This window comes from Halichoerus grypus, chromosome 1 (assembly GCF_964656455.1).
Source record: "Halichoerus grypus chromosome 1, mHalGry1.hap1.1, whole genome shotgun sequence".
Taxonomy (NCBI): Eukaryota; Metazoa; Chordata; class Mammalia; order Carnivora; family Phocidae; genus Halichoerus; species Halichoerus grypus.
In genome coordinates this window covers 102776700-102802088 of record NC_135712.1, presented here as the reverse complement: position 1 = coordinate 102802088, position 25389 = coordinate 102776700, and the positions used below count along the sequence as shown (strand labels likewise).

Here is a 25389-nt window from a genome sequence, read left to right as displayed (position 1 = left end):
ATTTGTTTGGTTCTTTAAAGGTGTCACACTGCCCCCTGGTGTTCAATAAACTAAAATGTAAACTCTGAAACGGCTACTACATTTTCTTTCTATATTTTCTGAATAATCAAGACTATGAGCAAGCAAGAGAGAGAGAGAGAGAGAGAGAGGAACACCTCAATATAAACGTGTGGGTATTCCATGCCTTGTTACTGTTTTATATTTTTTAAATAGCCTTTACAATGTCACTTTTTTTTAAGCCCTCGATGGGCAGGTTTACAGCCTTTAGGTGCCCTCCAGTGGCAGAACTTGTTAGCAGGACTCTGGAAGACCCTAAGCACTTCAGATGATGTAGAAATTATTGACAGTTTCCAAAAGTTTGCTACTCCCTAATAAAATGGGTCCCTGAAGAAGCAACAGGACCAACAAACTCTTACAGAACCTTCTTTGAGATTCCGTTTAAAATCTTTAAACCAAATAAAAGTAAATAAATAAGGATATATTTTGGAGCAAGCCTTGTATAATAAAAAAGTAACCACATATAATCCAAAGCAGGGCCATATCCTGCCTTAATAGGGTCTGAAGTGTATATGTAATTTGGAGCCCTCTTAAAAAAAACCCTAGAAGATATCTACTTTTGCAATTTTATACAAACCATGAAGAGCCGCTCATAGGATCTTAGAAGAAACTCCTGGCCTGTAAGGGCCCCTGAAGCTTATGTTTCATAGCTTCAGGGGAAATTGGCCTCTTACCCAAAGGTATTGTTTAACTGCAGCTTTTGGACTTTACCTTGAGCATTATAATTCAGAGCCTTAATAAATTAGGGGACACGTATAAATTTAGTAACATGGTAGCATTTTTGTGGCCTTTCTATCCTCTGACTACTGAGAATTAATCGTCTTTGAACCATTCTAGCCAAGTGAAAATAAATCAGTTTGTTTATAGAGAAACAACTTTAATTGCCTTAATTGTGTGTGGGAAGAATTATAGAAGATCAGATACTTCCAGGAGTCTAGAAGAGATAGTAATGGAATTAATGCAACTATTTAAAACTATTTTAAAAGGCTGATTCTTAAAAATTGGTCTTCATGTTTGGTTAATTTCCAGGTTCACTGATCACTGTGAAAAACTAGACGTTAATCTCAAAGATTAGAAACCAGTCCAGGTGGAAAAAAATCACTTAGCTTTCACAAAGAAGAGCTTTCTATTATTCGAAGCAGATGACTTTGTTTTGATACTAATCACAGGAAATAAAAAAGCTTCCTTGGGTAAAATTTCAAATAGTCACCTAATCTAATGTGTTATTTTAGTTTTTTGAATAGTTCATATAACTTTCAGATATTCTGTCCTCTCTGTCCATTCCTTTATTTACTTATCATATATTACCCATTTCCTTCCACAGTATGTAAAAATTCATGACCACAGGGCTCTTGACTGTCTTGTCCCCAGAGCAGGGCCACTGCGTTTGGCCAAGTAGACTACACTATATAGCATCATGGGATTTTCTTGGCCTTGAGGTCTGTGCATATGGCACCCTCTAGAGCTGCGTTGCAGTCACTGTCCAGCACCTAAGGCTGACCTTGGCTCAGAAGAGTCCCTCAACAAGGCTATATTAGTGCATGAATAAGTGATATGTCAACCTATTTATTATTTTCATTTGAAATATAGGATGAGAAATTGAAAGATTTTACCTCCCATAAATCAAAGTACATTTACATGTGCAAGCCAGTTTCACTTTGATGACTTTTTCTGACTAAGATGATTTGGCTTAGTCTGTGACTGTCAAATCAGTAAAATAGAGAACCGGTACAGGTCTTCTGATTTCCTGTGTCACATTCTATGTGCTACATTTTCCCTGTCTCCAAAGCCAATTTCTTCAGACTCCTTGTGCTTTTCTGAGTCTGTGGGCTGTGGCCAGGTAGTGACAGTGCACGTGCTGTTTTGTTTTGTTTTTCCAGCATTCAGAGAGCCTGGCGTGAGTACCTGCAGAGGCAGGACCCCCTGGAGAAGAGGAGCCCATCCCCACCCTCTGTGTCCTCGGAGAAGCTGAGCAGCTCTGTCAGCATGAACACCTTCTCAGACAGCAGCACACCCGTGAGTGCCATGTTTCCTTTTTATGGCCTGATGGGCCAGTCATTTGATCACCAGGTCTTGGGTTCCAAGAAGGAAATGTTGAGATGTGAGCAGGTGGTTTGTTGTTAGGTGTATCTACATTGCTTACTTGCTATATTTGAACCCATGGTGAGGGTTTTGTCATCTGAGAATGAAGACATGATTCATAAGCATAAAGTGTACTTCATCAAGTCTGAGAGAATCGATTGTATTTGACCTCAACCTAAACCACTCATTTGTGTGTTTGCATTCCTCTATTACTAAGAATATCCTTTTCCTTTTCTTTATAACAGTGTGTTCCCTTTAGTCTGTGCCTCTGTTAGAGTTTTGTTGTGCTAATATGATAGAAGATTAGTTTGGTTACAGGATTATAAAGAGAACTTTTACAGGAAGACTTCAAAGGGGTCACAAACTCAGGAGTTGCAACTCAAATGCCTACAGGGGCCAGGTAAGAAACCGTTGTAGCTGATGTGGGCTAAGCTGTGACTGGCTACTGAAGAACACAGGCCTTACCTAAAGGGGTAGCCCCACTTGCATCCCAGATATGTTGCTATGCAGGGATGCTGGACAGACAGACACGGCCAAATGTTGTTTCTTCTCTTAAGGGATGCCAGAAATTCAGATTTTTAAATGTTGGCAACTAGTAAGAAAATTTAAAATGCAACTAGACCATGCCTGCAGATCACAATTATCCCAGAGGCCGCCTGTTTAAGAACCCTGGTACACAGTGAAGGAATGGGAACATCTGCTGAAAGTCTTTATTTAAAAAACAACAACAACAAAAACAAACATATACCAAATGTGGTAGGAAATAAGTGATCGGGTAACTGTAATACAGAGTGTTGTGAATATGGCCATTGTGATCATGTATGATAGTCACTGGAATACACAGAAAGAAGTTAGGAAGAGAAATGAAGTAACTATACAAGTGTTATTATTTTCAAAAAAACATGTTTCTTGACTCCTTTGTAATCATGTTTATTCAGTGGTTAAAGGGCTCCCCAGCAGCCAAAATAATGTATTCACATTGGGATCAAACAAAGGTTGCTTTGACATGTTTTCAGATGATTGCATTGCATGTTCTTTAATAAACAGTTTTATCTGTTATGGATTCTAAAGAGAGAGCAGTAACTTGAGAGCAAATAACAGTGGCAGAAGATCTATTTTTAGCAAACAGCAGAAATTGAATACTCAGTGAATCTGTGTGCCTTTTTAAAACAATTTTTTTGCGGGGGAAGTGACTTGTCTGAACTGGCCTTATGATCACTAGAGGGTGCTGATGAGCCATATTGGAAAAGGTCTGTGGCTTAAGTGTGTATTTATCTCATGATTTGCAAGTCAAAAATAATATGAAAATTAAGTGTTTAGGATGCCTTTGCCGTGAATGACAATAGAATTAATTTAATAGAAATTAAGTGACTGAATATTTTATTTGAATGATGGAAACTGAGTATCAGAAATCATTCCGCCCATGAGTTAAAAGTTTGGATTTACTGCCTTTGTATTTTCTCATAGCCCCAATTCCTGACAGTATCAACCATTGCTGTGTCCAGTGACATATGATGGTTTTAGTGTTGCTTTAGGGTGGTTAACCTTTTGACTGTATTGAAATTCCGGAATAATCTATCTTTGTTTTATATTTACCTTGCCATACCACTTAGATTCTAGCACCTTAAGTATTTTTGTGCATAAATGCACGTTCTTCCCCCATGGGTCATCATATAAATGTGATGTGCAATACCTTTTGCACAGTTTTGCTAACAGTTCTACCTTATTTAATTTAGCCTGGGCTCCAGGTCCCCTGATGTTTCTTAGTAGAACAGACCTCCTCTCTCAAATGTCCGCAGCAATTTGGTTTCCTATAAGGTGTCTCAGAATGAATTGGGAGTGGCATCCTGCTCCACCACTGTATCATCATGCCTTATCTCTGTGCTCATGGGACCAGGATAACTCTTTTCATTGTGTGGAAGTCTGGCTCATTCTTGATTGCCTATAAACAGTGAGAGTCAAAACATTTTCAAAAAACATTATTGGAATTAGCTTCAGAAAGCAAGCAGACCCTGCCCAGAAATCTAGTAGAGGTTATTAATTATAACAACAACTTTGGCATTGATGGTGGCAGTAGCATGACACTAAATATGTAAAATAAAATATGAAAATATAAGTTGCTGGAACATCCCCAAGTCTCTAGTTTGTCAGGCGGGTAAAATATCCAATTCATAATTTTTAAAAACCTTATGCTTTGTTGTTTGGAGCTGGTATATCTAGTTAAGGTTGTTCTATTTCCCATGATCATCACTTTGTTTGGGACCTCTTTCAGAAGATTCATTCTTACATCTTTTGGTGGTCACAGCCCCATGAAAGGAAAATGACTCTGCTCTACTTTGATCAGCCTACCAGACCCACTGGGTTCATACATATTCTCAGGGAGTTCCAAATAGGAAGACTTAGTGTTACTACTCTCTGACAAATAGACCTCAAGTTTATGGAGGGGATAAGGATGAGCCCTGGCCCACCTTGGCTAAGTCCCTGTGCTGAGCTGAGAATGATGCTCTTGCATGCTTTTGCTCTCTTTTGGCTAAGCATAATGGTTAATATAGTTCTGAGAATATTCGTGCTCTAAAATATATAAGAACAGTAATGTTTCAGTATGAGATCTCATAATCATTATCTTAATAAGAGCTGAGTACTTGTTATGTGACAGGCATCTTGCTAATGGCTTTCCGTGGATTATTTCACTAAATCCTCTCACTGACCATATGTAAGAGGTATATTATTATCTCCATTTTACAGATGATGAAAATGAGACCTAAAGAGATAACTAACTTGCCTTGAGTTACTCATTGAGCTGGAGCCATCATGCTTCACTATTCTACTATATTGTACCACTTGAAAATAAGCCTGCATTTAGACATAGTCAAGCAGAGGAAGAAATAATCCATGCATCAATGCATTTCTAAGACTGTTTCACAATTTAGTAGGTATAAACAGTGAATGAAATAATTGAAAAAAGAATCCTCATTTGATTTTATAAATTGCCTCGTTCAATGCTCTTTGATTAAAACTTCAGACCTCAGCTGCTCAGTGCCAAATTAAAGAGCAACAGGAGGGAAAATATATATGAAATTATGTTAGCAATTTGCATATTAACTGTCCTTATACCACAGTGTATCATGAGGTAACAGAAAAATTTATTTTAGAAATAGCAATTTTGAGTAGCAAGTTATTGTGACATGGAGCTTGTGGGTATCAAAGTGAGAAAAAAGAACTTTTTTATCATAAAAATATTAGTTATTGCATGGAGGACAATAGTGGAAAATGATTTGTGTATTTTTTATTAATCAATTTCATATGACCAAGTACTTGTTCTTTTAGTTCCCAGCTCTGAAAAATCTGTAATTTGTCTAATAGAATATCACTATAAAATGGTACATTCTAAATGACTTGGTACCCTTTTCACAAATCATTAGCATACCCTTCAGATAAATTCAGAAAAATCTTTGGATTGTCTGGAGACTTTTTCAATCCCATTTGTCTCTAATTGGTTCTATCTTCCTGGCCACGCCTACTTATTCCCATGGGTTCCCATATTATTATGGTGTGGCCTGTAGGGGGCTCCGTGGCTCATGGAATGAAGCCCTGGTTTAGTAAGAGGACATGACTTAATAGTAGTTCTGCCACAATTTTTGTGAGTCTAAGATGTACCACTTGAGAGACCATTCTTCATCTGCAAACTGGAAGTAACACGCACCTTAGAGATGGATTGATATTGCTGTGAAGATTAAATGGCACTACATATGTAAAACGTAGCACAGAGTGTGGGACCCTGAAGGCTCTCAATAAATGTTAGTGGATTCTGTATCTGCTCTTGAAAATACTCCATGTGTTCAAAACACTCTGCAAAGCTTGTGAAGAGCAGAAGTGGAATTTTTAACTCTATTCCTATTGAGGGGCACACTGCCTGCTTCTGATTCATGAATCCATGAGAACCAAATCGTGTCTTAGAATATATATATCCAGAATATATATATGTATGTTCTGAGATTGGGGCTGTACATTACAAAGTAATACATCAAGTATTTGTTTTAGTGTTGCTTCTTTTAAAGACTAATTTTCAAGGTCCAAAGGTAAAAACAGGTGAAAGTATTTTTGCTTCTCAATGACTAGGCCTCTTTTGAGAGACCATACCCATATGCATAGTAAAAGCAATCTTAGGTCACTCTGCTCCCTTCAGATTTGGGAAAAAAAGAAATGGGGGGATCTGCAGCATGTTGGGGTAAACAGGGTTATGTGGCCTCACCTCTCAGGCAGGTCAATGCAAAAGCACCCTTCCAACAGCTGCACAATTCCAGCCACAAGGCCTTACTTCACAACTGGTCAGGAAGAATTACAGTTCTGAGCAGGTTCAAAGATCAGTGGTCTGGGCCAGCTAAAGACCCCATTACTTCAGTTGTCCTGGAGAGAAGTCCATGGAGCTCTCATATGGTTGGGGCTGCTTGGGTTGCCCTAGCTTTTAGCAAGAGTTACTGGATAGTTAGCAACAGGCAGCCAGGTGACCCACCACACCTTCCCAATATGCTACCAAAAGCCAGTACTGCTTCTGTCTGCCAAACACGACATGTACACCTACATTCAGACTGCTTTATTACCCTCAAGTTTTATTGCCCATTTTGAGATTTACAACTTCCAGGCTTTAAATACATCACGAAAAATCTTGGGACTAAAAGGGTAAAGGCTTCTTACAAAGTCACACTTGTTTTGGAGGGGGGACTCAGACCCTCAAAGAAGATTTCCTGGGACTTCTCCCAGTGCAGTCTTAAAAGCTGTGAAATTTTAGAGAGTAAGCCTTGTGCTACTTAATAATTTAATAACCTAGATTTTCCAGGTCAGGGACAAGTTACAGTATTATGCCCAGCTGTTGTTATAAGCTGAGGTCCCATGAATTTTAATGTTCAGTACCCAAACTGTATCTTCCATCCTGCTTCTCAGACCCCCAAATAGCACAAATTGTCAGTCTATTCATCCCAAACTTTGGTTCAGAGACTGTAGTAATCACATGTAAAAAGAGAAGACTTCTTGGTATTTACATAAAAGTAGATGTAATTCTCTTTTCTTCAAACTAGAGTCTTAGAGAACAAATTTTTCCCCAAAGTTTTAGAAATTACATTATATAATATATAACCATATATGACAGTTTGAATTAATATATTTTTATATAAAATATTTGGTATCTTTATGCCAAAACACTCCTTTTTATATCTTTGAATATTGGTTGATATTACAGATTCTTTTTCCAAATGGTCCTTTTAACTTAAGGATTTGAGGACATTTTTCTCAATAGGTTTAAAAATAAGTATGTTGTTTCAGTTTGGGGATTAAAATTTTTTTTTGAGGACTGCTAATACTGATCATTTTCTGGGTTCAGAAGGATATGCAAAATTTGCAATTCATTGTTTGATAACAGACTCACTCAACCATACTAATATCAATCCTCTTTCGCAGTCTCAAAGTTATTGACCTTCAGGTATAGATGCAAAAACCTAGGCATTAAGCATCTCACTTCTGATAAACAGAGTTGAGAAGGAACTTGTTTGCCTTCCACTTTACCTCAAGTCCAGTCTCAGCATTTGTCCTCATGTAGATGCTGTCCTTATTCTGCAGCTCTGGTGAGCTGGAGTGTCAAATCCCCTTGTTGAGACTCAAAGTGCATCCTCTGTTATAAAATCCAGTTTCAGAATTACAAATCAGTATTTCACTCATTGGGAGAGTATGAAAGATGCTTTAGGATCCAAGGAGAAGTTGGATGTGGTAGCCCTGGAGTAAGATCTACTATTGTATTCCTTTTATTCTAGAACCTCATTGGCCTAAGGCTCTTTGGGACTTTCTTTCTTTTTGTAAATAAGACATCACTGGGGAGGGGGTAGTTATTCACATCCCTAGATTAGGTCTGCATCATCTGTTCACTCATTCAATACTACTGTGTGCTGGCCTTTGCCAAGCACTGGTGATATGATCACCCAAATACACTCAAACCTCTGCCCTTGCAGAATTTACATAATTCCCCAGTCATGGTTGGCAATTCTTGTCCCAGATGCACTGGTAACTTATAGGAGATAATAACATTTTATTGATTAGTTGTATAGAAGATTTTAGATATTATTTTTAATAAAAATCTGACTGCTGAAATATCTTCCAGAGCAGAATTTCCCATATTGTGGTACCTGGAATTTTAGTTTCATTGGATATTGATGGATGTTAATTGGGGAAGGGTGAAATAAGCCAAATTATTTATATCAGGACCTCTTAGAGCCTTCCTAACCTAATACACATTTTGAATTTGTGGGGGAGGGCAGTACTATTTTTCATGTTTTCCAAACTTCTTTGACCATGAATCCCAATAAGAGTCACATCTTATTGGACTATTAATCCATGGAACACTTCAGGAAATGCTGTTCTAGAATTAGTACTTATTGAAGAAAAATTCCAAGAGCTGGAATTTCTAAGTGGCTCAATAATAAAATGAATAGGAGTTGAACAATGCATTTTGAAAACTTCCGATGAAATTTTTACACTCCTTTTTATAGGCCTTTAATATAGAACTGTATTGTGCAAATACAAATATTATTATGTTACTTCACATGTAAAACCTGTTACAGTAGCTGGCTGGTAGAGTTTAAATAAAAAGGACAAGCCTAGTTAACAATGTAACAGTGTTGGAGATGTAGTTTTAGGAAGCCAATAAATAACTCCTTTTCCCCATCTTGATTTAGGAACTTATTTTGAAAGGCAAGAGATTTAGGAAGAGTGATATCAAAATCTCATCTTTATTTACTGTCAAAGCTGGATTTGAGGGTGTAACTCTGACTTGTGGCACCACTGAGCTTCCTACTACTGACCTTTGTAGGGAAACCTACCAATCCTGGGGAGCACTGAAAACTGCCAGCTTCACCCACAGAACTTGTGCAGGGAGGTGGATCCCATAGAAAGATGCAGAGAGAATGATACTGGGCTGCCCAGTCCCTTTGCCGAATCCTCCAATCAGGGTTACTTATTCCACCTTCGTGGAGAGGATTGAAGTGTGGGAGTATTTAGGAAAGTTCTTCCTCATGGAAGCCTGAGGACATGAGAAGAAGGGAGCCCTCAACATTGGATGCTTCATGTAGCAACAACTTGGCCTTTTATTTTTTTACATATTTTGATTTTTATAAGGTTGTATACATTGTACTATATTAATTATTGCAATGTTTTCCAAATAAGAATTACTTTGGGAATTTTAAAATATATATATAGATTTCAGGACCACAGCAGATCTATTGCATCAGAATATCTGAGAAGAGGCCTGAGATTCTGTATTTTTAAAAATTTTTTTAAATGTAATCCTCATCATCATTATAGTATAAAAAGCACTGTTATAGGAATCGCAAAAAAGTAATAAATTTTATTTAGTAAACTTACATGAACAGAGCACACAGGTGATCAGTATTTCTTCCAATTTTTATTTCAGTGTTTTAGCATGGCATAGATACACCTTGGGGAGGTGCTGAAGCAAATTTTTCCTGATTTGATACCAAAACAATCACTATTGTTTTAATGGAATTTTCCCAGTGGCATTGGTTGTGTAGAAAATTCCATTTTCTCTTCTCCAGACTTACGGTTCTTTCTCAAAAATGTGACAGTATATACTATGCTCTTCCAGAAAGGTTTCTGTTGTTTGATCCAGTTTGGTTTTTATTAAAGGGGGATACATTCAATAAACTCTGATTAGTTTTAAATTATTCTTCACTTTGGTTGTGAAGATTATTTAGTTGGCATGAAAGGGGATTAGATTATTTAACTATTAGCTGACGGGAATGTCAACTCTGACTAAAAATCCTCAAGTGTGATGTGTGACTACATAGTTGAGAAAGAGAAAAGAAATACATTACACAGAATGGAAATGGGCATTTCTCATTATTATACATTCTTTAAAATAGTATCTGTGTTTACTATCACCAGTTACATGTACAGATTAGGTATAGTTAAAATTTTAATTGTTGCTTTACTCAGAACTGAAAAATATCTAAAAGTAATAAGTTAAAGTTTCCTATCAACATTTGAAAACATACTCAGATCCTTCCAGTACGAATTTTTTATGTCTTTGAAACATTTAAAAAATTTCATTGCATAGGGGCGCTTGGGTGGCTCAGTTGGTTAAGTGTCTGCCTTCAGCTCAGGTCATGATCCTGGGATCCTAGGATCGAGCCTCACATCAGGCTCCCTGCTCAGCAGGGAGTCTGCTTCTCCCTCTACCCCCCCATCTTGTGCTCTCTCTTGCTCGCTCTGCTCTCTCTCTCTCTCAAATAAATAAATAAAATCTTAAAAAAATTTTCATTGCATAAAATGTTGTTAGAAGTTGAAGACAGTTGCCTTAATTTTTATTTTGCAATTTTCATGGATTGATTTTAAAAAGAGTAAGTTTTTTTTAGCTTGCTAAAAATTCTGTAAGATTTTTTAGGAGTAGATTCTATGTCTCTACAGTTCCTCTAGTTCTCATAACAGCTCCTTCTTCACTATATTCACTGAGTTAATTACAATTATTCATTTCCAAAACAGCACCAGAAGCTGATTTTAAGTTAAACAGACACACTGCTTCACATGTGAGCAATAAATTGATTTTCTCTTCATGGCAGTATTTTGATAAGGTTAAGTATATTGATAGAAGACCATGCTATTTAATGCAAGTAGATTTTCAAGAAAATCACTGTGCCAAACACTTCACTAGAAGGACTTCATCTACATACAGCAGCAACTGTGACCTGCTTTAGAGATGACATCATTGGGTGTCATGTGGCTCTTTATACGTTTCAGCTTCAGAAAGAGATAATCTGTGAAAGCCACAAGAGCCTGATTTCTTCTGTGATAATCTTCAGCAGACAGAGGCTAAAGCTACAGTAAGGCATACCTGTTTACATAGTGTGTGCAGTGCCTTGTTGAATTCTGAGCTTTATTTCATTTTACTATTTTTATCAAAAAAGTAGATGCAATGATAGGATGAAGTGAATTGGATGCTTTGGAGTAATGGGAGCTTGTTTTCTGCATTAAGATCAAGAACTTTTATGGAATCCTCTGTTCTCTGGATAGCCTTGTATTGTGTGTGTGTGTGTGTGTGTGTGTGTGTGTGTGTATTTTCAATCTGAAGAACACCGAAGAAAATCAGCAAACTTCATTTCCCAAAGAACTCTCTCTCTTTTTTGTCAATACTTGAAGATTTCTGCTCCAAAATCTTCTTTGAGCCGCCTGAGCATCGTGGTTGATAACTGAAGGGCAAAGCATCTCCTTTGTAGTATGTGTTACAGAAATTCTTCAGATAACTTTACTTGCTAACACAGGCAACTCTTTATGGATTTCTTTCAAAGCCAGTTCAAATAAATAACTCTTTCCTCTCAAATGGGCAAGGGTAGCTCTTCAGCACCATGGAGAGGTCTGGGCAATCTGGGACGACGATGTGGGACTGCAACCAGAGCAAGCAATCTGAAAGTGTAAGTTTTCCAAATGTCTGTTATCTTTTTTACGTGTATCATATTTTTGCATACATGGAAAGGAAACTCTGACGTCTAGCCGAGCTATGCTAAATTTAGCTATAAAAAGTGATGGCTTTCATTGCATTTCAAATTCAGTATTAATCCTTAAAGATACTATATTAGGAAGTGTTAATATATTAATTTGAAAAATTACTTTCTCATTGCAACAGTTGGTATGTGAATGTTTGGTGCTATGAATTTTGAGAATCTAAGTTTTTGTTTTAATTTGCCATAAATTAATTGCATTGCAGTTGGACAAAACAATTGCTTTGGAAATAGCATTTTTATCTACACAATTATAATTCCAACTGTGCAATTTGTTGTCATTTGTAAAAACTCTTTTTGAAAAATAGTTTCTGATTTGTGTTCAGAAGGACAGTTTAAAATTTTTCAATTGCAGGTTATACTTTCATTTATCAAAAAGAGCAAATGTCTAAATATTCTAATGTTGGGACATATAGGGGATATTTAATAACTTATGAAAATTTTAAATTTACTGGTATAAAATATATACAGTAAAAACCTATGGTAAGTGGAAAGGACAAATCCTTTTATAAAATGACTAGATAATAGGGCACTAAAGACATACTTTTGGCATCATTGAAAATATTTTATTAGTTTCAAAATAGTCCCATTTAATTGTTCAAACCAGAAATTAAAGAAATGGTTTATTCAAAAAATGTCTTTTAGTACCCTTCTTAAGACTGTCAAAGGTGTAATTCTATGATATTATATCACATAACCAATGAAGAAAAGAAACTTCAAATTGCTACCAAAATGACCCCAATAGATATTTTGATTAACTATTCAAATTTGTCTAAGAGAACATAGTGTCATAAAAAAGTAATATAACAAATAATTATCTTTTCTCAGGTCAGTTAAGTGAGGTTTGGAACATTTTTTTTACAATGAACCATTTATTTTAAAGTCTAATAAAACTATCTTTTTATATTATTATAATACGGAATTTAGTTCCCTCAATGGTTCTTCTCCTATGTAAAAACTAGTAGTGAATATAATTTACTTAGCTAAACACCTAATTCAAATATAACTAATTCTTTTTGTTATAAATAATTTCCAAGTGAATTTGCTATTGCTTCTTAACTCTTTAGTAATTTGGCATTTGATTTTTAGATAAATGGCATTTACATTTTGACAGTGTATGAAGTGCAAGATTTTGGAGGATGCAACTTGATTTTATATTAAGGAGGTCTTGTTAATACATTTTGACTGCTTAGTTTAGTAGATCCACTGATGATTTTTTTAATTGGTGTCAATATTTAAAAGAAATCAGTTTTTGAAAGAATGAAAGGTAGATTTATGATTCTAGTTCTTTTAGTTTCATTTCCCCGAATTTTGTAATCCTGCTTTGATTGTTACAGATGTAGAGTAGTGCCTTTTGTACACTCTTGAAATAACTATTGTGTACACTTCTGTGATTTTAAAACTATGATTGTTTCTTTATGATAAACTGCATTCATTTTCTGCTGGTAGTGGACTTTGGACAAATCATTCCAGTTGATTAAACTGTAACATTTTAATTTAGAGTATTTGAGGCTCATGTCATAAAATGCATCTGCTTTATGTCCTGAAATGGGGAGAAATATACCTGATTCAGAAATTTATTCTCTGGCAATCTTTCTCTTTGTATTTCTCTCTCAAGGATATGATTCACTTATGATATTGTCAGAAGTGTAACATTTTATATTTCTTTTTGCACACATTTTAGTGATGTATTTGTAATAACAGCTATCTAGCACATACATTTTGTAGTTGAGATATGGTTGTCTGTGTATTTATTTAACCAAAAATTATTCCTATATGACAAACTATAAACATGTTTTGGCTTCTGCTTTGATAGCCTTTCAATCATTGTTGAAATAGCATAGGTCATCTGAACCATAGAAATATATTTGGAGCTATTTAGACTGAACCATTCACATTTCTTTCTTCTTCTTCTTCTTCTTTTTTTTTTTTTGTTTATAACATTCTGGTGGTAGCAGATGTGTGTGAACAATCTTAAATTTAGTTGAGTGACATTTTGCTTTTCTTGCCAATGTAAAAATATGCTCATGGATCTCTTTTTCATGGTCCACCCATCCTTGCAAAGGCTTGACAACCTTTGACTACAAAGGATTTAAGGGCATATTTACTTAGTTGAAAACCACCCTAGTTAGGATGCTTTGCAGAGTGGCTGAATATAGAGGGAGCTGATTGGCAGGTGAGGTTCTTACAGCTATTTTCAACCCATTTTTGGCACTAAGAAGGTTAAGTTGTTTTTGGAAATTGTTTTTATATCCCAGGTACTCACTCACAGACTCATTTCTGTTGCACCAATCTCCATCACAGCTTCCAATCGAAAGCAGCTCTTGTAGCTAGCATCCCAACAGGACCAGTCTCAGTAGGGGAGAGCCTGAAAGTGGAACATGTTGTAGGAAAATCCCAAAGGGTAGTTTCTTAGAGGGGAAATAGGGATTCTTGAGATTATTTTAGTGAAGCAGGACCCTAATTAGTTCCAAATGGATTCTGGGTTTTAGTAAGTTTCTAGCATTATGGATAGAGTGACATCAGGTGCCCAAAGGGCTGTTCTTCAGCTTTTTAGAGAATCACCCTGGGTTGAGGCTTCTGCACAGAGATTTCCATCAAGTGATTTTTGTTTTTAGTGTCACATTTTACCATTAAATGTTCCTTCCTCTCCCAATTTTACCCACAAGATACATTCTTACTTTATAGTACATGTTGGGCCTAAGTAGATATGACCTAAATTTCACTGATGTGAAATTTATATTAAATATTACTAGAAACTATGGAGTAATCTGAACCACTTCAGAGAACTGAAAAGTGCTTAGAGACTTCCTAAGGAAGATATCCAAGTAAGCTGAAAGAACAGAAATATCTTCCGAAGAGAAATAAGTCTGAATACCATGCATTTCTCATTTTAACTAGTCCTTCAAATCCCAGTACCTCCAAATGAATCTGGCTCCCTCCCATAAGTAAACTCAAGCCGGAGCATATAAAACACAAGCACATACCCGGGCAGTCAGTTACTGGGATGAATTCAGGTCATTTCCATCTTTTCTAATTTGTTTTGTGCTCCTAATTTTCATCTTACTTGGATCTTTGACACCATCTCATTGGCACTTCTGCACTTGACACTCTACATTTCACAGTGCCTGACATCATTAATAAGACCCATCTTGGTGGAAAACCCGTTTTGAATTCAACATTCTGCAGTGATATCAATAGCATATTTCTCCAGGATGTTTGATCTCTGACTCCTGTGCAACACAATGGCAGGAAAAAACATTTCTTCCCCTGGGGTTTCAAGGTGGGTGTACTGGAACTGATGGACCTATACTGGGCAGGTCAGAGTTTTGGCATAGAAAGCAGATCTGTTGATAATCCATGATATCTGTATGTTTTAGTAATTGTTCAAAGGTAGACTCAGCCTAACAATTTGAGGGTAGTTATAAAAGAATATCAAACTTCAGTGCCTTAGAACAAGTCATACAAATTTATCCATTTTAAATTTTATTGGAATTATTAGGAATATTAATAAAGGCATTGTATCTGGACTTCAGTATGACTTTGAAGTGTTTTTTCTGATATCTTTGAGAAGATAAAAAACTGTGGATGAAATAATAATACAAATTGGCTCATTTTTGCTGGTTAAGTAGCCTTATCAAAATAGTGTTAACTAATTAATCAGAGTTAGCCTGGAGATAAATCTCTAGTGGTGTGTAATGGGTTTCTGTTATTTTTATCAATGATCTTAAATATAAATTTTTTCCTACCTCTCATTTCATAGTTGAGGAAATTTCATTCACAGGAGAGGAGAAACAACTTGTCAAAGGTCAGATAGTAGGTCAGCTGCAAAGTCAGAGCTAGAAAGCAGGTTTTTTTAACCAGGCAAGGGAATTTCTACTGGGGTATGTGGTCTCCAAGGAACCCCAATGCTATCTGGGGAATCTATTTGGGAGGGAAAACAAGGTTAAAGGGGAAAAAGTAGAATCAGAGTTAGAATTTATCTCATCATTATCTCTGGCATAGAGATACTTCAATGCATTAAAAAAAAAGATTTTAAATTTATTGATCTCTAATAAATTCTACAATTCTATTCAGGATTGTCAAATCTCTAATGAGTTTTTTTGCTTGCATCCTTTCAACCTGTATAGCTGTAGCTGCAAATCTACTGTTAAGAGATTCTATCTCAACTGTCATCTGTTCTTTTCCAAATCGAGGGAAATTTCACCAATTCAAAGACTCAAAATTTACCTCTTATTTCAGAGGTAAATAAAAATAACAGCCTTTCTTCTGGTGCTGCTCTGAATTTGAATTTTTTTCTTGACCAACTAAGTTTTTACCATATGTAGTATATTTCGGCTATTCTGTAACAAATAGATCTCCAAAAGTATAATAGCTCAAACACAGCTGAAGTTTATTTCTTAGTTAGGTATCAATACTGGACTGGTGAGTAGATCAGTGCGGCAGTCCTTCTTCATACAGTCATTTAGCAAATGCACGATGTTGGGGGCTCTGCCATCTTCACCAAGTGGCTTCCAAGGCTATCCTAAAGTCATCTACATTCTGGTAAACCAGAAAGGGAAAAGGAAATGGAGCAGCACACGTGGAAGGTTTTAGTGGGCCAGGTTTGAATGAGACACACATCACTCAACTCACGTTCTTTTTACTGAACTCAGTCAGATGACATACTTAACTGCAAGGGAGACTGGGAAACATAGTCCTATAGGATACATAAAAATAAGACAAGAGAATGGATTTTAGATCATTTAGTACTTTCTGCTATACCTGTGCTTCCTCCACCTGGAAGGAATTCTTCCTCCAAACCTACAGTTCCTGCTGCTACAAACTTGACATATGTTGCTGGATTTGCTTGATGTTAACTTCTCTACATCCTTTGCCACTGCCTATTTCAGTCTTCCAGGTTACAAATTACAGAACCTGACCCTAGTTAATTACAGCTAAAAATGAATTTATTAGAATAATAAAAATATATTTATTAGAAAAATTATTTTATTATCAGCTATCTCACTGGATTGACAGGAAGTCAAGAGAATCATGCTCAGAAGTAAAGGGGGAACTAAGGGAATGTGGTTGACCAGAACCTCAGACAAAGTCACACCTACAGCAAGACATTGTTCAAGTGCTGCTGGCCTCATGGGATGTGGATACAGTGGTCATAAGGAGCTCTAAAACGTCCCTTGCTTTGCTGGGACATTTCCTCCGGATTCAGAGTGCTGAATAGGGTCATACCCTTGACTGGTTTAGATCATGTGTTCAAAGCCAGATTGCTAGGATTCAGGGAAGGAAAGTTACTTTTGTAGTTGGTGGGGAGGGGGGTTGGTTAGAATCCTATTTCTTGCTGTTACTTCCATAACAGTGGATTCTATAATTCAGATGTACTAAAAATAAATGACAGAAATCTACCATGCCTGCTGTTTTAAGATGCCCCTAATGCTGCATTAGATCTACTGATGGCCTTCACCAATTCTTACAGCTAATAAAGTGGCCTCATGCCTAGACTTTGCCTTATTGCTCTGCCTAGACTATGCCTTGTTATTCCTCCTGGGATGTGTTTTGATCACTCTCACCAGTTTATTACCTCAACCCACCTAGTATCCTTTGTGAGACTTGCTCTAGCCTTTTTTGATGTTAGTTGAACTTTTCAGGTTCTTTCCTACAATACTTCGGCATTGTTTTGAGAACCAAATTCAGACCTGGGACCTATGTGATAAGTCTTCATGGCCAGGGCCCAGATATTAGACCCACCTCCTGTGGGATTTTCTCATCTATAAAATGAATGAGTTGGTTCAATTCCCATTAGTCTCAAAGGGACACCAAGAAGCTTAACAAGATGGTGCTTTGAGATATTTGGAACACAGGGTGGCATTATCACATTATTATTTTCACAAGCTGTTCACCTGAAGGGAGAAAATAAAGAGTGGAAATTTAATGCCAGAGAGGTTTTTGGCACTTTGTCAATTCGACATTAGCTTTGAGGGCTTTTGGAATTTTGCCTGAAATTTTCAGTACCAAGCAGCTAAAAGCTATGTTTTTCTGGGCTTGTGATATTTCTGTCCCCAGGGATGGCATTAAGCATTTGTGAGGGATGAACTGTGCCAGACCCATTTTCCAGTGTCCCACCAACAGACACAAAAAAAGCAACGCACACTCTGTAAATTGCTGCTCATACCCACGTTTCACACTTGGAACAGCACCTCTGACTTGTGCCAGTAGAAAAGGGGTGGGATATATGCATATGTTAAGGAAGCTCCCTGTCTGACGCATAGACTGTGGCTGGCTGGCTTCCATTTGAATGGTCAGATGGGCCCTACTGAAGGCCACAGAACCTTTTTTTAGACCTTTGAAAATCACCCCGTCATTGTCTTCTTTGGAAGAGAGCTATTGGTGATGCAAATGTCACTTTTGCCAATTAAACCAAGTAGGCTAATTAGAAGATAGGGAGAAGTATGTACTTTTGGAACTTCTACTAATGATTTTGGAAGAAAGAGAAAGGCAGGAAAACTTGTTGGAATCCAGGGAAGAATTTATTTATGTGACTGAAATTTAAGCCGTGTGATAATAATTATACAGAAAGGTTCTAAATGGTTTTCTTTATTTGGACCAGAATCATTTTCAAATACAAGGGCTTCTCCATATGTACCTAAAATACATGTTTATGTATATTTTAAAAATAATAATATGCCATTTATATATTCAAGTAAAAGAGGTTAATAGGAATTATTCAGTGGCAAAAGCTAAAAGGTCCAGCTTCAAACCTGCTTACTCTTATGTAAATATGTTTTGCATTTTTATAAAGACTAACAAATCTGAGCTTTGTTAGGAAGAAGGGTGCTACTTGCATTTTAAAACAAAGTACAGGGCGCCTGGGTGGCTCAGTCAGTTAAGCATCTGCCTTTGGCTCAGGTCATGATCTCAGGGTCCTGGAATGGAACAAGGCAATCTCAGGCTCCCACTCAGGGCGGAAGTCTGTTTCTCCCTCTTCCTCTGTCCCTCCCCTCCCTTGTGCGTGCTCTCTCTCTCTTTCTGTCTCAAATAAATAAATAGAATCTTAAAAAACTAAAAAATAAAGTACAGTGACCACTAGTTTATCTAAAACTTAGGAAATGAGGCTTCTACTTAAGTGAAATCTACCAATAATGGCAGGTTATCTTTTTTTGTTTTTCATATTTTCAATGACAATGTTTGTAATTACATTATAAAATTCTCTGGCTCATTTTATAGTAATGCTTATTTATTTCTAATTATAATGTGTATCTATGCTCATTTTAGAAAATATAGACAGAGTTTAAAAATATATCTCCCCCTTAATCCAATAAATGAAACTACCATTGTTAATATTTTGGTGAATTCCTTAGAATTATACATATACAGTAGAAATTTTATGTGTATGTATACCTTAAGAAATATTTCCAATATTTTGAGCTTTGCTTTTTAAACTCAGTGTTTTAATTTATATGTCATTAAAATTCCTCAAAGTCTGATGAATGTTTGTATAATATTAAATCATATAGATATATGAACTATAATTCATTGAACCATGCCACTATTGATATCAACAGCATCAATATTGGGGGTGTTTTTGTATTTTTACGTTTCTGTTTCTTTACAAGAGATTACTATAAGTAGAATACAAATTTTTATAAGATTTTCTAAGGGTCTTGATATTAACACATCACATTTGTGGAACTCTTCTGCCAATATTATGAATCTGATAGATTGAAAATAGCATGTGTTTTAATCATATTTCTTTTTTAAATTTTTGTGGTTTAACATTTTCAATATGTTTTGTGGGCATTTAACTTTATTTTATGAATTGTCTGGCTCTGTTTTCCCCTATTGTTATATTGAGGTTTCATTTTTTTTCAATTATTTGTAAAAGATCCTTAAATATTATGTGTATTAATCTTTTGCCTGCATATCTGTGGAAAATATTTTCTTAAATTGTATGTTCATTTTTGTTTATACTGTTTCAATGTATGGAATTTTAAATAATTATTTTAATAAAATAAAATCTATTTAGTGTCTCTTTTTACCTACATATTTTTTTTAATGGTTTCATCTTTAACACTTGTCTTAAGTTCGTTTGAAATTTTGATATATGGTAGGAGGAAAAGCAATAATATTATTTTATTCCAAGTAGTTTACCTATTACCTGAGCACCATTTACCAACTGTTCTTTTGTTCTCTACTGGTTTGTGACATGATCTTTGTCACATGTTAAAAATCTATTAGAATCTCTTTCTGAACTACTTTCCTGGTTACATCTGTCAATTTTAGCCCCTTTATCAGACTATTTTACATATTCCATCCTTATTAGATTTTAATATCAGGTAGAGAAATTATCCACTTCATTTCTTTTCATGTTCTTGGTTGGTCATATGAGTCCAGATAAACTTTAAAAGTTAGCTTCCAAAACACATCTTTGGCAACTTTAATTGTAATTGTACCAGATCTTTAAGCTGATATGATAAGAACCGGTATCTTTACAAATTTGTTCTTGCTATCTAGGAATATAGTATATGTAGATGAGTAAAGATGTAGTTATAGATATCAGGAAAGATTTGAAATTTCACCATAAACATTTCCTACTTTTCTTATTTACAAATTGGTTCCTTTTTTCCTTTCTCTATCTCTAAATGATTATCACTAGAATATAGGAAGTAATAAGATTTTATGTGTTGATTTGTATCTGTTCATCTATTGAAATCTCTTATTAGCATTTAAGAGTTTTCAGTTGATTTTGGGGGGTTTTTAAGCATGCAATCTTTTCATCTGCAGAAAATAATAAATGTGCCTCCTTTCTAATAGTCATATTGTATTGACTAAATAATCCAGCCTAAACAATGTAGGTTGTCTCATTATCTTTACTTGATATGATGAGTTATGTTTTGGAAATTAAACATTCTCGCATTATGTAATCATCACTGTTTGGTTTTAATGGGTAGTTTCTTCCTAAGTTGTTTTTTATTTCTATTTTCTGGTATGTTAAGTTTTCACAGCTCTTCTAATAAAGTAAAATTCACCTGTAGTTTGAGATATTTTTCTCAAGTTTTCAATTTTAGGGTTATACTGGCTTTGTAAAATGTATTGAGAAGCTTCCCAGGTTTTCCTTTGGCCTCTAATATTTCCTTGAAAGTTTAAAAAAAACTTCTTAATAAAACTTTCATACATAAAGTCTTTTTTTATAGGTTTTTAAAAATAAAATTTGTATTTCTTCCAAAATTGTTGTATATTCAGGCTTTTTACATTGTAAGCTAATTCTGGTGCTTATTTTCCAAGATATATCAGTGACTACCTTGAGACTAATTAGCATATTATAAAGGTTATTTTTATTTTAGAAATTTCTCTCTATATATTCTTTTATTACTTCTCATATTTCTAATTTCATTAATTTTTCTTGTAACAATCAGCAATTATATTAATCAATTCTTCTGTATTTTCTAATAATACATTTCATTGTTTAAATTTAATGTTTACTTTGCCTGTTAGCTTTGGGGATATTTTGTCCTTCTACTTATTATTTCTTCAGCTTAGTGCATAGTTAACTTATTTATTTTATTGGATTAATATTTTATATTAATTATATTAATAATATATAATATATAATTATATTAATATTTTAATATTTTAACAACAAACGTTTTTGAGACAGGCAAGAAGATTATTTATTGGAATATTAGAGAACATCCTTTGTAGCTTTTATGCATGAATTCTAGTCTAACATATTTCCAGTTTAAGATGATACCTCGCTGATATCCCCTCATGTAATTGCCTCTAATTTTCCACTGAAATACTTATGAAGTCCCAGTAAAAGATGAAAATGAACATCAACATTGAAAACTCAGACTGATTGACAGCTTTTTGCTGGAATCTTAGAGGAACCTGCACTAACAATAGAGTCAGTGAAGGTGGACAACCTTGAGGGCTGACACATGCTTCAACTCACAAACAAAGCAGCTTCAAAATGTGAACTGTCAAGGAATAAAGGGAATGTTCTCTCTGTGGGAAGGGTGTTCTTACTTGGTAGTTGTTGCACCCTACCCCTCACACATATACACACACCATACCATCTTTCTATAATCCTGTCAATAGCCTATTTCTCCCTCAGGTTTTCCCATTCCAGCAAATTGCCACTGAGATGGTCAGCAGAGAACTCTGGAAGACATCCTTGATTGCTTCCTTTCCTTACCATCACCTCATCTTTCCCATCCACATCTAATCTACCAGGTTTTGAGTCTATCTTCAAAAATATCTCTTAATCCACTCATCAGTCGTTGGACATTTGGGCTCTTTCCATAATTTGGCTATTGTAGATAACGCTGCTATAAGCATCGGGGTGCATGTATCCGTTTGAATTAGTATTTTTGTTTTCTTTGGGTAAATGCCTAGTAGTGCAATTGCTAGATCATAGGTATACAATGGAATATTACTGAACCATAAAAAGAATGAAATCTTGCCATTTGCAATGACATAGAACTAGAGAGTATTATGCTAAGTGAAATAAGTCAGTCAGATTTAAGAAACAAAAGAAATGAACATAGGGTAAAGGAAAAAAAAGAGAGGGAGGCAAACCATGAGAAACTTAACTCAGAGAACAAACTGAGGGTTGCCTGAGGGGAGGTGAGTGGGGGATGGGCTAAACGGATGAGGTGTATTAAGGAGGGCACTTGTGATGAGCACTGGGTGTTATATATAAGTGATGAATCACTAAATTCTACTCCTGAAACTAATATCACACTATATGTTAACTAACTAGAATTTAAATAAAAACTTGAAACATAAAAAATAAAAAATGAAAGTGTTAAAATCTCAATAAAACCCCCAAAACAAACAAAAACAAAAGTGTCTCTTAAGTATGTAACTTTTCTTCATTAGCACTGCTATACATTGGCCTAAACCACCATTATATGTCACTAAATCACCACCATAGCCTCCAGTGTTGAGTTCCCCTCCAGCTCTCACCCAGTCTCCACAAAGCAGCCACTACAAAATCTAAATTTATTAAAACCTAAATTGGATTACACCATCCCTTTACTTCAGTAGCATCCAATTATACATTAAATAAAATGCAAACTCCTTACCCTGATCTATAAGTCACAATTTTGTTTCTTGCTCTGGCTTTTACCTGTTTCCAGTCTATGGTCTGAAACTGCACTGCAATTCTGAGAGGTCCTTGTTGACAATGCCAAGTAGCAACCTGTCCGGAAGCATTATAAGTAAGGCGAAGAGCTGGTAGGTAATGCAAAAGAGATCTCAGACAAATAGGAGGCATGTGTCTTTTCTCCCTCCATACATCCTTTTCTCTGTTTGTTGTCCTGGATGTCAAATTACCGCCGAGCTTTCTTGAAAGCCTATTATTCTCAGGATGTCATTTAGACAATTTGACTCAATAGTTATTGAATGGAAAATAATACTTTCTCTATCTCTCTTTCTTACTCTGTGGGAGGGGGGAGGGAGGTGAGAGGGATATAGAGAGAATCTTCTTTCAGATAATTATTTTCTTTAGAGGAAAATTGAAGTAACACAGGGGGACTTCCAGGAACTAAGGGGCACAAAGATTAGGTAAGGTCAGAAACTACAAGGCAGTGATCTTGGGTTCATCCTAACTCCAAAGACTGTGCTGTGCAGGTGCCATGTCTTTGGAGCATGGTGATCATCCATTTGGAATGGATCCCCTGGTGCCAACAATGTGGACAAGTTATATAACTACTCTTGGACTCAGTTTCCACATTTATACAATGAAGAGGTTGGATTAATTGCTCATTAAGATATTTGGGAAGTACACTCGATGGCTTCATGTACTAGGGCAAGTAGCATGCTTCCAAAACCCACAAACATTTGTTTTAGCAGCATTTGATAAATGTGGATTAGTTTTATCTTACTACTAGCAGAATGTCTACGTAGTTTCATCTCTGCATCAACAGTAAGTGACAAATACTGGTATTATCAATTCGATTTGGGATTTTCAATGAGCACTTATAAGCTGTAACAGCTAATGAGATGCTGTTAAAATGTCCTCCTTTGTATTGTGAAACAACTTCGAAAATTGTAACTTGAGAATCTGTAAGTATTTATTTATAGCCTACCTTTTGGCTGAGATTTGAGATGACATTTTTTCTTTCAACAAAACTCTCAAGTGGCATGCCATGATTTATAATTTTATCTGGTTATTGTCTGCATCTGTTGCAGAAAGTTGAAAAATTATTCAAATCCTGCCAGTAAGTATTTAGAGTTATTTTTTCTGCTACTGAAATGTCCACCTTCAAAACACTGTGAAGTCTTCATACAGAATTAAGGTTGGGCTTTTTAGAGGAAAAAAAAAAAAGGAGAGAATGAGAGAGCAAGTTTTTTCTTTACCCAGAGAAACCAGAAGTAGATTTTAGAGTCTTAAAATACAATAAAAAATCTAGAGTGGCAACAGATTTCTATTTTGCTGCCGAACTCCCTGGTCTCCTATGTATTTCATGCTTTTGTTCTGTTTGTCCTTAAGAATTAGAAATGCTTTCTCTAAGCATCTTAGAATGGATCAGAACCAGACCACTGATGGAGGGAAAAGTAGTTTTCTCCTCCTTATCTTAGTTTATCAGAGTATCTTTTTGCCACCTGACCCAAATTCAGGCTTTGGAGATAGAAATGGCGTGTTTCCTGTAGCATATTTCTATCACCCTAAATGATTCAAGATAGAAGTCACACCCTACATAAAAGGAGCATCCAATAAGGAAGTTTATAGCTGTCCCCAAATTATTCTTTTCATTCAATTTCATTTCTGATTTCAAAATAACGAAGAGTTGCCCATTTAAAAATATCATCTTCAGTACCTTCTACTCTCTTGCCCCTTCTTTCCTTTGGTTCCCCCCAAATTTTACTTCTGCCTCTAACAGGGATCTTCTCCCTCCCATCTGGCAGAGAATCCTTCCTCTCATTAGACATGATCCACTTCCAGTTCTAACCTCTCATCCTCTGAGAAATAGCACTTTAACACCCCCTGCCCTTGTGGCACTTACTTTATAGATCTCTATTGTCATGTTGCCGCTGCCCTTGTTAGAACTGTACATGCTTGTTTTTCCTTCTAGATGGCAGATGTGGTTGGCTTTGACCTTTGTATTTCTCTCAAGATATTTATACCTAAAGATATCCCATAAAATGTCTTGAATTGAATTCACTAGTATGTAATCTTTCTTAATATATAATTAATATTGTTCTCATAAATGTCAATGGTAGGGGAAAAACACTAAATAAAATGATGGTTAAATGGGAAAGGGTGGAAACTTCAGGGATTATCAATGTTTGCTTTTCCTACTGGGTTGCACAGTTATGTTTCATTGCCCCAAACCTCAATTTCCAATAATAAATAATGTCTTCCCTGAGACAGGAGCTGGGGATGGGGAGGAAGGCAGGGACTGTTCTTGGTAGCCCCAAGATGGACATTATTGTTCTCATTTTTTAAAAGTTTTTATTTTAATTCCAGTTAGTTAACATACAATGTTATATTAGTTTCAGGTGTACAATATAGTGATTCACCAATTCCATACATCACCCGGTGCTCATCACAAGTACACTTCTTAATCCCCATCACCTGTTTAACCCATCCCCCCCACCCCTCCTCCTTTCTGTTAGCCATCAGTTTGTTTTCTATAATTAAGAGTCTGTTTTTTGGTTTATCTCTCTCTTTCTGTCTCTTTTATTCCCCTTT

At 35.7% G+C, this 25389-nt stretch overlaps 1 protein-coding gene across 3 annotated transcripts in view; it reads left to right on the top strand.

Moving 5' to 3' along the window:
- The window catches only part of LOC118551455 (IQCJ-SCHIP1 readthrough transcript protein), a 737664-nt gene that overhangs the window by 208704 nt on the left and 503571 nt on the right, over positions 1-25389 (top strand). Inside the window, exon 4 of one of the 3 annotated variants that reach the window (XM_078069950.1) lies at positions 1938-2073. In XM_078069950.1, the coding sequence (XP_077926076.1) occupies positions 1938-2073 (136 nt within the window). Of the gene's footprint in view, positions 1-1937; positions 2074-10948; positions 11610-25389 lie in introns of those variants that run through there. The other 2 variants (XM_078069953.1, XM_078069958.1) reach the window with 2 other exon arrangements.